This window comes from Perna viridis, chromosome 10 (assembly GCF_037379345.1).
Source record: "Perna viridis isolate PV_CMFRI_1.1 ecotype Kerala chromosome 10, ASM3737934v1, whole genome shotgun sequence".
NCBI classification, from domain to species: domain Eukaryota; kingdom Metazoa; phylum Mollusca; class Bivalvia; order Mytilida; family Mytilidae; genus Perna; species Perna viridis.
This window is the reverse complement of record NC_142454.1, coordinates 41,970,416-41,986,833: the sequence shown is the minus strand read 5'-3', so window position 1 is coordinate 41,986,833 and position 16,418 is coordinate 41,970,416. Positions and strand designations below refer to the sequence as shown.

At 32.0% G+C, this 16,418-nt stretch overlaps 1 protein-coding gene and 1 long non-coding RNA gene across 2 annotated transcripts; one reads left to right on the top strand and one right to left on the bottom strand.

Annotated features, from left to right (window-relative positions):
- The first annotated feature begins 6,615 nt into the window (after positions 1 to 6,615).
- On the top strand, positions 6,616 to 10,497 carry LOC148605952 (uncharacterized). The gene is made up of 6 exons (XM_088550362.1): positions 6,616 to 6,737; positions 6,992 to 7,190; positions 7,386 to 7,495; positions 8,400 to 8,486; positions 9,077 to 9,091; positions 9,792 to 10,497. Exons 1-6 carry the CDS (start codon positions 6,668 to 6,670, stop codon positions 10,280 to 10,282), a joined length of 972 nt encoding a protein of 323 aa, XP_088406488.1. The 5' UTR covers positions 6,616 to 6,667; the 3' UTR covers positions 10,283 to 10,497.
- Positions 10,498 to 10,857: 360 nt separating this feature from the next.
- On the bottom strand, positions 10,858 to 12,827 carry LOC148605951 (uncharacterized). Its single transcript, XR_015916144.1, has 3 exons — positions 12,678 to 12,827; positions 12,169 to 12,309; positions 10,858 to 11,089 (listed from the first exon to the last, which is right to left on the bottom strand). It is a non-coding gene; the product is annotated as an uncharacterized LOC148605951 (long non-coding RNA).
- Between the last annotated feature and the right edge of the window lie 3,591 nt (positions 12,828 to 16,418).

Genomic DNA, 16,418 nt, shown 5'->3' with positions numbered 1-16,418 from the left:
TCTGCAATAGTTGAATTGCATAAACCAGACAGAACATTAAGGGAAATTCAGGCACCCAAACAATTTAAATCGTGTTTACTGAACACCAGTGATAAATTAACTGTTCCCAAACATTTTTGCTACGACCCAAGAAATTTAAATATATTGATAACTCAACTTCGTAATTCTTCATCCTTTTTAAACTTTGATTTGTATAGAGTCAATATTATACAAAGTCCGTCGTGTCATTGTGGTCATACGTACGTACGAGACTGCTCACCATTAATTTTTTGTATGCCCTCTTTATAGCAATGCAATAACCAAACTAATGAGGGACCTACAGCGGGTTCTTGTATTCTGGAATATAGACCTACATCTTCTTGTTGGTCTTGCCGAAAATCTATCAGAAAAACAATATCAGGTTGTGTTGGACCGTGTATATTCCTTCGTTAAATGCACGAAACGATTTCTTGTTGCTTGAGCTGAATTAGTATACATCACATCACATCACATCACATCTCACCACATCACCTAATGTTATATTTTTACTGTCTATACTTTATTGTAATTATTATTATTTCAGGAGAAGACTTCATAAGTATGTTATTTTACTTGTGTCTGGTCCATTTTGTTTATTACAAATAAAATATGTTTAAACTAAACTTAAGTCTGATGCAAAATATTTTCCCCCGTACATTCTGACAGGATTCCAAGTGTATTACTGATAGAACATTTATAAACTTTTGTATTACAAATGTATTGATGAAAAGAAAAACCTAAATAAAGAAGTTTTTTCTCAAATTTTAATATAATTTACTTAAAATTTATTTATAATTACAATAATACTGACTGATTTCATGCTTTAAACCATGCCTAAGAGTAGTTTATAATATATAAGATAGGGTACACACTTTTTATTACACATATAAAATAAAGGACATTAACTTTTTTGTACTTCTAAAAGATAGGAAAAGGTTTTTCATAATGAGAATATGCATCGCACCCACATCCGATAAATATTGACAGTTCCTTTTTTCTCTCATTTTCCTTCATTTTTACTTGTGTTTGTTTTTTGATTTTGTTTTGTTTTGTTTTTTTATCATGTGATTTTCCCCCACCCAAACGAAGTATTTACTATTTGTTATTTATATAAATCGATTGAGTATCAATATTCGAAGTGGGCAAGGTGCTGTAAATCTCATAAAAATCGTCCAGCCTGGAAATTTGTATAGGAAATATATCTATTTATTTGCAATCGATTTATACGAAGTTTGAAAAGAATCCTCTTACATAATGAACCGGTATATTTAAAAGGGGTACGTCCCCTAACGGTCTTGAATGTCCCAACTGTCAATTGATATGCATTGTATTTACTTGCGTAACAATATCTTCGTATTGCATGTATTACAGTAATTGCATCCAAGTAAAATTCACTTAACGGAAATGTTGATAAAGGGTTGGGTAGGAATGTTTCTTTGGATCAAGGGCACGTTACCAAATAATATGTCGTTCAGTTATTATATGATTATATGATTATGTATATCTTGCAAATCGTAGTTTGTTTTCCATTTTCATCACCCACATGCACCACTAATTAAATCTTATCCAATAAATATGGTCACTATATGGTATTATCAGCCTTCAGTCAATTAACACCCAATAATTAATAGATACACTTAGACAGTAATATATATTATAACTTAGGCAAACATTATACATATTTTTATCCGAATATACAATACTAATTTATATACATGTAGATATATCATGACTGATTCACTAAAATAATTAAATTGTAGAATTTACAAAACAAAATGTTTTCTCGAAGTTTTCAATGTTGATTATCTCCTAAAAGCTGGCAAATTTGAATGAATAATTACACATTTCATAATATAGACCCATAAAACAACTAAATTACAAAAATAAAAATATGTAGCCTTTTTGGGGTGTATCACATTTTTCAGATTTTGCATGATTCCTACAAAGACAGCTACTTAAATTATTTCATTGTCTAATGGTTAATTTGGCAACTCCATTCTGACAACCACATACACAAATTGTTTCAATCAATATCTCTTATACTCACGCAAGGCAGTTTATTATAACTGCTCATTGGTTTACCAACTAAAGTCGGGAAAGTACACTGAGGAGCGTCATTACCGCTATACCCGGAGTTTGTCACTCCTGAACCTATGTCAAGTACCAAGGCCTTATTTTCGTTATAGTACGACATGCTTTTTTCCCCTTAAAACCCATTATCTCTGGTGCTCTAGCTGCAAAGAAATTAAAACGTAATTAATGATCTTTTATGTGAAACAAAAAACATTGAGGGTCTAACAGTATAGCGGACAATTTTTGTTGTTGCCAAATGTCGCAACTTGTTCTATGAATAGTGGTATTAAATTCTAGCAGTCATTTTTGTCGCGTCTTCTAATTTAATGAAATGGAAATAACATGTCAATGATCTGAACTTACATCTGAACAGCTTTTATTTTTACGACTTCCAAAACTTTGTGAATAAAACAAATATATGATCCTCGCATAAATTTTTCGCTATAATAATATATATTCATAGTTAAAAGACTTAGATTTCAAACTGACATTAATTTACATGTGTAATTATGTGCTAATTTGTTTAATATCAAAACACTTATTTACTTTTTAAATACCTAAATTGTTTGCAATACGTCATTTATAAGCTTTCAAGCTCTAACCATAGCTCCAGATATCTAAATTTGAAGTACACTGCTGTCCATTACTCTCAAGGACAGTAAATCAATCTGTCGGATTAGAAAGGTGCTTCCCTTTTACTATAAAGTCGAAGTACATTTTGTTCATAATGCAGATAGATAGTCTTGTTTTGATCTAGCACTATTTTTTTTTACATTCTATAAGGAACAAAATGGTTTTAATGGAATTACTGAGAACTCCCTGAGCTATTTTTGAACCCTCGTTTTCATTGGATTATTCTAATCCACTGTATTTATGTATTGTCAGTATACGTATTATAGTATTTATCTGATCTACTAACTAAAACATGTCTTCATAATTCCCCATTTAATATAAAAAAATGGATATTAAGAAGTTGAAAAAAATAGCCATTACTGTATTATGAATATCAATTGTATAGGCAAGTCATTATGAAACAATTTGTCTGTCTGCAAATACCTACCTATGATGACTTTAAATATAAACATAAATACACGCTCGGTGAAACACCAGTATTTAAAAAATTGGATTACGTGATTGAAGTACAGGCTCAAAGGTGTGTCAATTATTTCCATAATTCGTTGAATACAAATAAAATTAAATGACGCATGAGCATGGATGACCTCTATATACTTCGGCATTTACCTTTCTCATTTTCCCAATTTTCAGTGTGTAATCTACTTCATTGTGCATGTAGATCATTCCTGTTTGCTGTCCTTATGTGGATTTTATGTATTTGAATTATCCCACTTCTGACGCTTCGATATTTTTTTGCCGATATAATGAGTTTTACATTAAGTGTAAGCTTTTGTAAGAATCAGGCAAAATTAGAAATAATCCGAAACATGCATTCCAAAACCCAACCGATCTGATAACATATTTCTACTCAATGATGCTTTCTCTATTTTCTAAAGACCAATATTTGATATCTGCATCACTGGATTTGCACCGAATATAATGGTAGAAAAATGAAGTTTTTGACAAAGTCATGTGCACTTGAATTGTTCACTTTAGTGCTTTTCAATGAAGTTATAACTCAATTTTTAAGTAATATGGAAAATCTTGTGTTTTTCCTTTAACATTTTAAACGACCACTCTGTTGACACGTCCTTTTACTTGGGAAACTGACGAGGTCGTCGGAACAGCCAGCGTCTTTAAGTTAATAGACGGTTTCATTTGTACCTTTGAAAACGACGTTAACGCTGTGGTTTGCAAATGCAGTAAAATGGTTTACGTGGGCCAGAGCTATCGGAGGCTGGGTGATTGTATTGTAGAACACAAACAAAACGTCACCAATGGAAAGGATTGTCCAGTCGGTGAACATTTTCGGAAGGCAAACCAGTGTCGACGACATGAAAGTAACTGCCTATTTTGAAATCATGTTCAGGCGGGGAAAATACAGTTCCTATTATAATAACAATGTATCATCAGCTTGTGACTGACCACCTCTTTGGAATGAATGTCAAAACGCGCATTATTTAGTCACCATAACCCGGTTTTCAATTGATTTTCGTCAGCTTACAATTTTATATTTTTTTCTTTTTGAACTTGACGCATCTTTACTATAATTAAGATCAATTTTGAATGGCACCTTGTATTTGTGGTGTGGGTCGGCAGATGACGAAGGCCTTAAGGCCGAAAAATTGGGTTAATTTTCTTTTATTTTTTTTAAGTTGAATTTACATTCTATGTAGTTCTCTTTTTTTCTTTTTAACGTGGCTGTTGTTCAGTTATTCATTATTCTTACTGTTTCCTTGATTCTGATGGTTCCAATAGCCACATAAACTTTCAAAATGACGTTTTTTTTTCATACTGGTTCTTGAAGAGACTGACACTTAAAAGAGACAGTTTATGCACTGCAAGAAAAAAATGGCTGCGAAATCGAAGTCCCTTCATTAAATTAAACCCACACCCTGAGCCAATTTTTTAACCATCCGTCATCTCATAAACAACTGCTAGCTGAAAGTTTTTGTTATTCGTTTTATGTTTTTGTCTATATACTTGGTCAATTTTCGTTTTTTATGAATAGGTTCACAAATTTATTTTTTGGGGTCCTTTTACAATATGGGTTTTGCCCATCACTGAAGGCCATGTGGTGACCTGTAGAAGTTAAATTACTCGCTGTTTGATATTAGGAGGATGACAGTCTCAGCATTCATACCACATCTCTTATTTGCATATTCATGTTTTGTTTTCGTTCAACACGTGTCTTAAGTATAACTAAAAGTTCATGACACACTTCTTGCAACATAAAAAAATCATGTCACATAATAAGATTTTATTATATACATTATGTATTTCAAATTTACTTCATACGCAAATCATCTTGATCCTTTCCACAATATTGATTTTTATTCATAAATGTGTTTGCAAACATGCGCCTGATTTCATAAAACGAAGTAAATTTAAAAAGAAATTAAGTATGGTAATCATTATCTTTGACTAATTATTTCAAAGTTATCGCTACATAAGTGTCATAAACTGTTCAATATTATTGTAGTGGGGGGTAATGTATATATTTAAATCATAGATGATGTTGTTTTATATAAAATCATTTAGATAGCAAAACTGTATAATAGATTTATACTTATATAGAATATCAAGCTTTGGGTTTATCTGTTAATCATTTTCTCATGACCAAGTTTTTTGGCTCTTTTGCTTAATATCAAACTGGTATAAGATAAAAAGAAAATTCAACATTGGATGTTGCAATATTGTTGCGATCTAAATTCGACATGATAGAAGTTGTAGTTCACCCGAATAAGCTGTTCTGCAGCACATATATTAAGATACCAATAAAAAAAAGTTTACTGTTTTATAATCTTTCAATTGTCTTTGTTACAGTACTTGTATGGGGAAAGCTTCCCATTATATGGTATATGAGGGAATGGGGATGGTGTATGGGTATTTTGAATGGGGAGGATGGGGAAATTAGGTTTAAATTTTGTATTGATGTGAAGAAATATATTAAATTTGATTAAAAATAACAGCTAAACTGTTGAAGCATTTAAGAATATAAATTTAATTTAATAAGGTAAATATTGATAAGAAATACGAAATTGAGGTTGAATGGGGGTATGCGGATTTTTTTATGGGGAATGGAGGATGGTATATGGTATAAGTGGGACGTTTATACCATACAAGAGCTGTAAAACTATTAAGTAAACGAACTTAAGCTTGATGTAATAAACTTTGTAAAAAGAAGGTCGATATGATATAAGTCACAGAATATAGGGGAAATTTCGTTAGAAAAACCTCAAAATATTCAGTTTCAGAATGTGCGTCACATATTTCTATTTTTGAAAAGATCGACAATTATTATGAAAAAAAATATTTGCCGCTTGCTGATTAAAACTGTAAGCTGTGACGATTGATCTAGGCTATGTTAAAGAGTATATAAACTGTTGTCCTAAATATAAATATGTGTTGAGAGTCATTGCGAAACGATTGCAGAAAAAAATAAGTTATTTTGCTGATAATCTGGTTCCCTTTTCCTTTCTAATGTTTTTTATTCGAATAACTTTACAGTAAGAGAAAAGCAGCCATCCAAATTTGATTGTTTGGATATAAATATTGTCAAAATATACCGAACCATCCAAATAGAAAGTATTCATATTTATCATTAAAAGATTTTGTATTTGGACGGGGTTTTTTTGTGATTCACTTTTTTTTCTTTTTATCTATCTGTTTATTATCTATAGGTATTTGTATTTGAAACAGTTCCAGATGAACCGTAAATTAAGAATATTCCCCAACATTCAATACATGGCTTTTGAATACACGAGTTAAAGTCACATAAAGCAATGATGCTCGAGTTATGAACGTTATGTAAGTTTTTACGCTTATTTATGTGATACGGTAGCATAATGTTGAAAAGAGCTCATCCATTTTACATAAGTCAAAGGTCACCTTGTGGGAAGCTTCCTATAAAAGCATTCATCAGCCAGGAAGCCTAGTTATAGTCTGTATAATACTATACATGCACCAAGACATAATGACGGCTTTAAGAGTCATATTCCTGGTTCTAATAGCAAGCGAGTGTGCCAAAGGTATGTTTTACCAATGATCATAGTTTTAACAAAGTAAAGTTAAATTCATATTTATTTTGACAATGCTATGACTAAAAATGTGTGTTATTTTAAAATATGACGCATTGAAATCTGCAGTTGATACTAATTCAAATTAAATGTTAACAGACAAAACTTCTAGTTCAATCTACAAAGCTTAAAAGTTTTGAAGAATGTTTATCGCGCACTTTGTACATATTTGCTGACAATATTTTTGTCTCGCACCCTTTTTGCAGGGCAAATATGCTCAACTTTAGATACGGCAGTAAAAAAGACTTGGCAAGAAGGACAAAATACAGACATAGAATTCTCCGATACTACCATGGTCGTTACAGTTGGCATAATTGCCGCTTCTGCTCAACTACATGTACAATCAAGGTTTCTGCCCAAAACGTATCAATGTGTTGCAGAAAACAACGGTTTTAGATTGTACAGGTAACTTCCTTTTCTTTTCCCAATTTGTTGCACGGTTTCAACACAACTGAAATGTTGAATATCAGAAGGTTTCTATATTTGTTAGGGCAGGTTTGACCCGTTACTATACCAGTTTGTTTGCTTGTAATTATATATTGTCAGCTTAAATTATAAAAAATGTCGGGGTTTTTATGCTTTAAGACGTTTTCATTACAGGCGTGATTACAGTCTCAGTTTCGGAGAATACACTGAATATGTCTGTATAAAGGTTTTAGATTCCAGCCAGGAAGGTTTTCTTCAAATTGCTAGAATTGAACCATCTGACGGTAGGTATATGTACCTATTGAATCTGCGAATTTATACTGATAATAACTTAAAAACTTGATATTAATTTAGTGTTCAAATTTGAAATGACTTGACGGAAATGCAATATCTTAAAGTAATATTGATCATTTAAGACATTATCAGGTATCATTTATTCAGATTGCAAGCCTTATGCACTTTAGCCACATAATTTAACCTTAAGACCACCTTCATTCAAATAGATGACCTCACCATCAATATCCAATCAAATGATGTCTTCTTTATGAACATCCCAACGACCGTTAGTTAAGGATTATTGCTGCATTAATAATTAATAACTGCATTTTTTATCCGATTTCAAAAGTTATCTTATAAAATAATTGTATAAACTAACATTCACTGGTCTCCATTTTTTTTTTATTTATTTGCATAAATTGCAATTATAATTGGTTCATTTTTAGTAGGAAAACTTACAATTAACTTCCAATTAAATCCAATTTAGATCAATTATTAATATAAATGGTAATAAACTGACAAAACCAAACCCATGTCAAACTTCATTCAGACGCTTCAATTAGACCTTTTAAGTTTGGGATGAATGGCAGAAAGAGAAGAATGCCATATAATCAAACATGCAACCTTAATTAATATGACCATATATTACAGTTGTCAAGAGGCAACATAGACTAATGATGCAATTTTATAAGGAAAACCAATTTTACTATAAACATAATAGGGGCAACTATTTCGTTGTACCTGTGTATGAAGTTGTTTTGGAACCAGCTGCAACCTTGCCTGTAGTATGAGAGTTTCCTCGTCGTTCATTGAAGACACATGGAGAGCGGGGCCATAAGCCTGCATTTTCCTTCCCGGTGCGGTTGTTGTCTCTTTGCATATTCACTGTATCCATTTCGATTATATTTACAGTTATAAGGACAGAAGCAACTGACGATATATGTACCTTTTGTAAGTTGACGGTAGATGCATCCCCGGTGGTGTCACTTGTTGAAGACGGTACGATACTTAGAAATACTTAAATTTAATTTGTAACATGATTTCTGATAGGTTGGTTCTCTTTGAGCAAACCAGGATTTTTTGGTATGACCGGACTTTAAACTATGACGTCATTAACGCCGATGGCTCTGCACTTAGCAATTCAAGTAATACCAAACAAAATAACGTTTTAATTACGAAACAGTTCTATAATACTTAGAATGTCACACATAGGAAATTAAATTTTAAGGGATGTATTCAGTAGTTATCTTATTACTTGGGAGTTTCTAAGTCTCAGACTTTAGTAGCCTTAAACTGATAAATGCATAAAGTAGTCATTCACTTAAATGAGTAAAAATATGATCATCAGTGGTTAGAACTGTGATGGGAGGGTCTAAAGAATATAAGAAAACTGAGAGTGGATTCAGAGCTATCCTTTGATCATTTCTTTCTTACTTGTGATACATGGATTAACAATTTTCCAATAAAAAGTGGGTTCAACCGGTAAAATTCTCCACTGCTTGTTAATATTTACTATTTTTATTCACGGAACGCTTTCAGGTAGTGTATTTTCTGCAATTGAACAAATTTAATATATTTTTATTTTGTAGGAAGTGGTTTAGAACGTGAGTATTCTGTTTATTGTATCAATTAACATTTTGTATATCGTTTTGATGTGTTTGATTTACAATAATGTTCAACAAGAATACACTTCTCGCTTATAATATTTCATGATATCATATATTTAGTTTTAGAATATACCTTTCTTGTATATGTGTTTGTTTAAACCCTACATCGTTTACCCTTTATCTCACATCCTATATCACACCCTAAGACCTATATCGCATACCTTATATCGTACCCCTAAACATAAATAAATTGAAGTATAATTAAGATATATAATATAATGAACATGACATGTCAAAATATGTATCTCATGTGGTATCAACTGTAGACCTATATCACTCCGCGGGGTGGTGGCCCCTGGGGTGGAAAAGGAGTCTCGGGTTGATACCGCATGTGATACAGATTTTAACATGTTATATTCAGTGTATATAACTTGATACTTGATATTTACTGTATAATTTCATTGTCATATAAAGCCCTCGGAAACGTCCATTCTGAGGGACCCGCATAAACAAACGTTTACAGTTGAAATTTCCAAGATAATAGGATCAAATGTTCATTGGCAAGTTTTTATGCAATGTAAAACAAAAGTACGTTTTTATTCATTTGATCTGTAAATATTATCTGTGAATTTTTATGCAATGTGAAACAATGGTACGTTTCTATTCATTTGATCTGTGAATATTATTTGTATTCAAGCCCTGCCGAAAATTGACATTGATTGCAATATGCCAGAAACATGCATACCCGATGAACCATTCCAAATACCTTGCACTTCAACCCCAGAGGTGAGTGAATTGGAAGTATTCTGTGGTAAACTGTTGGAAATATTGTCGAGTAAATCCAGTGAAGAAGTTGACGAAAGCGACAATAATGAAGATAACGAAGAGGAGATTGATACAGGGATACCAGTGGTTGCCGTCCGGGGGCAGATATGGCGCAGAAAGGGGAAGAAAGACAAACAAAAAAGTGGAGGAAAGTCAAAGAATGTCAACACAGACAGCAGAGAAAAAGGGAAAAAGAAGGGACATTGCAACAAAAGGCTCGTTGATGAAATTCTAGCCACCTGTGCTTTTGGAATGCCAAACGAGGGAAAACGTGAAATGTATGTGGAACATCATGAAGTTGAAAGCAAGATAATTAGAAAACGGGGCATGCGGAAACAACATCTATCGAAGAAATTATTTTGACCAATAGGACCTTAACAAAACAAACGACTGTGAAAAACCCGGACATGAAATGAGAAATGATATACAATCGCCGTAGAGCAAACATTTAGGTCTCAAATTATTGAACGATGTTATACAACTTCCCTGATGCATTTAATTCTTTGAAAAAAAATGCTTACCGTTTCTTCTAGAATACGACTTACCGTTAGTTTCTTAATAAAAAAGATATACGCATATACGCTGTGTAATTGTAAATCGTCTTTTTATGTTATTCAAGCAATTGTGTGTCTTAATAATTGTTAAAATATAAAATATGCAAATAGACAATTCATGCATTTATGTCACTTCGAATGCACCAAGAATTGTCCCGATGGTCATAATATTTGATATGTTTAACCCTACAACAGCCTTGATTTTTCAACTATTTAATATTGCCCCTCCATTTTGATTTTGATTTTTCGCAACTCCCATCCACAACAAAGCAAGCATGGAAATTACTGACTGAGACTAACGTGAAGTCATAATGAACAACAGTCATTAGATCACACGAACATGTCTTCAGTGTGTGATAGACATACTTGCGAGTAGTTATTGTATCCTTCTATTATATTTTGTACGCAAAAGTGAACTACAAACTATAAAAGCAAAAACTGTTTCTGGAATTCATTTACTTGCTTGTAGCATCTTTTATTTACTGAAATTCTTTAGTAAGTAACTAAGCGGAAATTAGTGGTCCCCTGCATTTCATTTGACCTTTTACACATTTACACATAGGTGCGCCCTTTGGTACCATTCCGTCTTGAATGCATTTGCCGTCGTACGTGCATACTACAAAATGACAAAAATGAGAAATTAAAAAGACCAGAAAGTAAAAATAAAGAAAACATTAAAGTCATTTAATTCAAACTGTAACATGAAAAAAAAAACATTTCGGTACAGACCCAACCGCCAAAACAAACAAAAAAAAGCCCAAAATACATTTTCATTGTCTTATCAAGATTTTTGAATTTAAGTGTAAGTATTTATAAGAAGATGGTAAAATTGGGAAACAAATCAGAAACATAATCCTACAGATCTGGCAATATAATTTCACTCAAGGATAATTTCTCTATTTTAAAAGACCACTAACTTGATTTCTGTATCTCCGGATTTGTTCAGAAATTTTTCAATAGTTTGTCAGGATATGTGATTTTTTAGAGTTGTATTCCCTTGATATATTCATTTTAGTGCATGTCAATAAAATCATAACTCAATTGACCAAACTGAAATGAAAAATTTTGTTCTGTTTTTCGAGATCCTGATGTTTCAAATAGTTATAGTACACTGTCAAATTTGTTGAATTTTTCACACCATGTTTCACCCTCTGCCTCATTCTTATAGGGACTGACACCTAATGACGACCCAAACAGTTCAGTACAGTCTCAAACCGATATGAATTATTTTAAGTTTTGCCGCGTTTGGGCCTAATAACTGGTGATTACAATTAAATTAATCAAGAGAATGTTCTGTTTTAATTATAACAATATTCACAAATAGGTAAACAGGAACAATGCAATCCAAATAGACGGAAAAAAACATATATTATACATATTACGACAACAAAATTTAACATCTTTATGAGTAAACTTGACTTGACAAAAAACTGGACGCCATGACGAGATCTGATGATAAAGCGAAAATTTTTTTTATCAACATCGATCAAAAACTATTTACAGCCAGGTTGGTTTTGTTTTTGTTTTTGTTTTTTGTTTTTGTTTTTTTTTTTATAAAAGAGATGAAAAGTAACTTATGGATGTAACCATTGTAATAACATGACACACCAAGATAGCATGACTCACCCACAATAATCATTCTTGTAAAGTTAGAGTTCCTTTAAAAATCGATATCAGGACATTTAGATATATTACCTGTTTGTCTCTTTAAGACTTTTGGACCGTTCACTTTACAACCGACTACTTCACATTTCCCCTTGCTCATGTTAAATTCGATCCAAATATCCTTTCTTCCGTGACAAATATCAGAAAATCGTTCCTTGCAATGTAAACTTTCTACAATATATTAAAACAAAAATTGTTGCAAACAAGAAGAGATAAAACAAACACACTGAACAATTAAACATTTTATAACCGAAAAAAGTAAAAAAACCTGCAAACGAAAGAAGTTTTAAGAAACAAATGACGGCTAAATCTGTAGCTAAACGACGTCTTTCAACATCGATTTGGGAATTCGGCACCAATGTTACAAAACTTAATTTATATATCATTAAAATATACCTTCTTAACAATTCTGAATGCTGCTCGCTTGTTGCATGGTGCCATACTATTATACATTTGATGATAAACGGCTTTATTGTATGTACATTCATTTAAAGGAATATCTAAATAAACAATTGTGGATATTTGTTTTTCTTTCTTACTTGAAAGTTGCTTGATCCTTAAATCCATTTTTCTTCCTGATTTACTAAGTTTAGCAACACACTTCTTGCTGTAACAGGAGTTTGCCCCGCTCTCACCCCACTCATCACCGTTGTTCAAGCATTTACGCTCACCAGTTTCACATCCTTTAAAAAAAATATCGCTTCAATGAACGACACACTCATTATTTTGGTTCACGGCCTACATGATATCAAGGGAACCAAGGTAATAGCGGTATTCAAAAGAATGAAAAGAAGAAGGGGCACCGGTAGGGTAAGCATCCTCTGCTTTTCTAGAAACGAAGTAATTGCTTTATAACATAAATGAATGAGCTATACGCTATTCAATTCCATATGACTGCTACACTAGTGTATTTATTTTAGCGTTATCGTGCAAGCGGGAAGAATTAGTTGTATGTTAAATTAGCGAATTAGAACTCAAGATTTTACATGACATGAAAGTAGTTTTATTATATACATTATAGTAACTGTAAAATAATATTAAATAATATCGAATAATTATATAAAAAAGATATTTTATTTACAACATATGATATGTGTGACTGCTATTTAACTAGAACTGTTATGATATAAAACTTTTACCAATTACTACTATTACCAATTACCACATACACGTTTTCAATATAACATTGGTACTCTTTAGTTTTGAAACAAACGTTTTATTAGGTAATCAATAAGTACATATTACTTAATTTGTTGGCTGTAAATTTGCCTCTTGTAGTACACTCAAGTTCAGAGCAGGAGTTGGGTTTTTCTATATGTCCTGGTGGGTAGCATGTCTTATCAAATTTACACCCTCAAAATAAAATAAGTATATGTAAATACGAATTAGACATAATAATAAATGTGAAAGATATCCAATGTTTATATCATTAAGATCATGTGCTTTCAATGTTTTCTTCTAAAAAAGATGTTTGAACAATATTTCGCATTGTATTTCTATTTTGTCATATGTATTATCGTACAAATTTTTTTTGTTTGTAAAAATCTTAATTTTGAAAGAAACTTCAGACATAACAATAATATGGGGATAAACGTTATATGCTACATATTAGACTAAAGAATGAACGTGAATTGGAATACCACTTTCGTCCTCCTATAAATTTGAGATATGCACGTATTCTGTACGTTTATGATACGTAAAAATGAAATTTCATCGGCACTTTGTATGTATCCGACAACTTATGGTCAAAATAAAATTGTTTTCCAATTTTTATACAAAAACAAAATTGACTATTAATCTGTTCACAGTGAAATGCGACATTTTAAAATTAACATTAATAACTATGCTGCATGTAAATACCTTTTGTTAGAATTGGTTTTTTGCCATTACTTTTGCATTTTAGGTATGTACACTTCCGCTTAATTTCTATAACACTGTTGACCTCTATGCATTTTCCATCTTTAGTTTCACAGCCTGCAACACATATACAGTCAACATCATTAACACACTATAAAGATGCAAGAGTATAATAAAGATAGTCATTATTTAGAGGGAATTCAGGTAATTAGGGCTTTTCGTCTGATTATGACAGTGTAACCGATACAGCAGATAGTATTAATTCATGTTCGTAAAACAATTCCACCACGCTTCGAAGAGCTTCAATTTCACTAAAGTGTATCAAGCTTTCATTCGGAACGGAATGAAATTAATTCAAGTTATTTTGATGCTTTCATGAGATTGATGTAAAATATGAATGTTCCAATGATTCGTATGAGTTTTGTCCCTTACCTTAAGTCTACCTCCTTAACCATCCAACAAGGTGATTTCATACAACAAAACGTACTTTTAAAACAATCTTTATAGAAGACATACATTGCTTATTATATCGTTACTGAATGTAAAGCTGTCATTCCGTTATGTAGATAATCTACCTTCTCTCCTTGTAATTTTGACTAATCCGCTCTCATCACAAGAGTAGTCTGTACATCCACGTGACCAACTAGCGCCGATGTCTTTCCTTTTTCCGAACCACTCACACTGCTTTGCTGAAACAAACAAATAATGTAATATTTTTAATATAGAAACTTTTTTCCATTTTACTATTACAAAAGAAGCAGAAATCCGTTAATTGTCCTTATTTTAATTTAATAGTGTTTCATGCTATCTGCAAGTTATATTTTCTCTCGCCTGCAAACATTTCAAGCATGTAGTGTAGCTATAATTATGAGTGGCCGTTCATGTCAAAATAAAGATACTTCCATCTTGATAGTTGTTCTATCGCGATGGTTTTACGTGTATCAAGATGCTTCCACAGCTATTAAGTATTTATTCTCCATTGAATATCAATTATACGAATATTTATTAATATATATGTAAGTAAATTTATGTGAATTTTTTTTATGATCTGAATTATTGTGGCTAACATAAAACTTTTCAATTAAATATTAATATCATCCAAAGTATTGACGCAAAATTCAAGACTTGCAAAAAACTAAATAAATCATTAATCTAAAAAATACATTGTAAAATGATTAAGCATTCACCAACCTGGAAATACCGCACAACTTGTGTTAAGGTAAGTAAGAAAAAACACAAGAATATAAACTCTGAACATCTTTGTACACATAATACTATTTAAAGGTAGGCACTTCTTGACTCTCGAAATGATGATTGAAACTGAATTGACCCTTGTTGCACATGTGTAGAAATGAATATATAATGTTATTGATGTCTTATTGAAATAGAAAACATCCTTTTTATGATAGAAAGACTATCTTGCCGGTTGTAACGTGTTAAAAGTCATATGTTTTGTTTTTCTCACGTACAATTATAGATTGTCATATCTAAGGTGCTTATAAGAAAAGCCTTTATAATTACTTTTTCTTTACTGATAACAAAAGCACATTCAGCAGAAAGGTCAGCTGCTTATTGTAAAAGACAATTGCCAGCATATTTAAATTATTCTTTTCTTTGGATGCCTTTATAAGCACGTTTTACGAGTTTTTACAATAGTTAAATAGTTAGTATTTTAACGTTTAACTTTCTGGTCTGAAATTTGGTTTCACTGAAAACAATCATTTGGTCTAAAACTTATGTACCTAAAACACGGAGGATGTATTCTTTGTATTGCACATGGTGGAACCTCTCAGTGATGGCTAAAATTAATCTTTGGATTTAGATCATCCTATATATTATATTCTAATGCTGCTTATAAGAGGTTACTCTTTGTAACACGTGTGCAGCATATTTAATATATTTCATAAAGTTTAGTAACATTTTAATCAATTTTATTAAATTTAAAATCCTTATTGAGAGCTTAAAAATTTCAAACGCATAACACAATGGTGCAATCCGGTCGAATCTTCCACTCCCCGTGTGACACACTTTGCAGTGATAAACTGAAGAACTTTAATGTTTACGATTTTCATGCTTCATTGGGTTATAAAAGCTGCGAAATTTTCACTATCAGTTTTGTAAGCGAAGCTATGCCACGTAGAAGTCGCAAACAGGGGTAACTAGCCGTAGGGAGATTGCAGCTGAGTAATCTGCAAGAGTCATTGTAAACGACTTTAACTGCAGCACACGCACCATTTAACGTCTACAAATATGGTTTAACACCATGTATAACACAAATGATCGTGTCCTCCTTGCTGTAGATCTAACGTAACGATACCTCGACGAGATAGGTTCATTCTCCGTCAGCCTTTTATGAACTGATTCACCAAGGCTACAGAAACAGCACGTAACACTGTTGAAAGGCATCAGCGACCCATCATTGA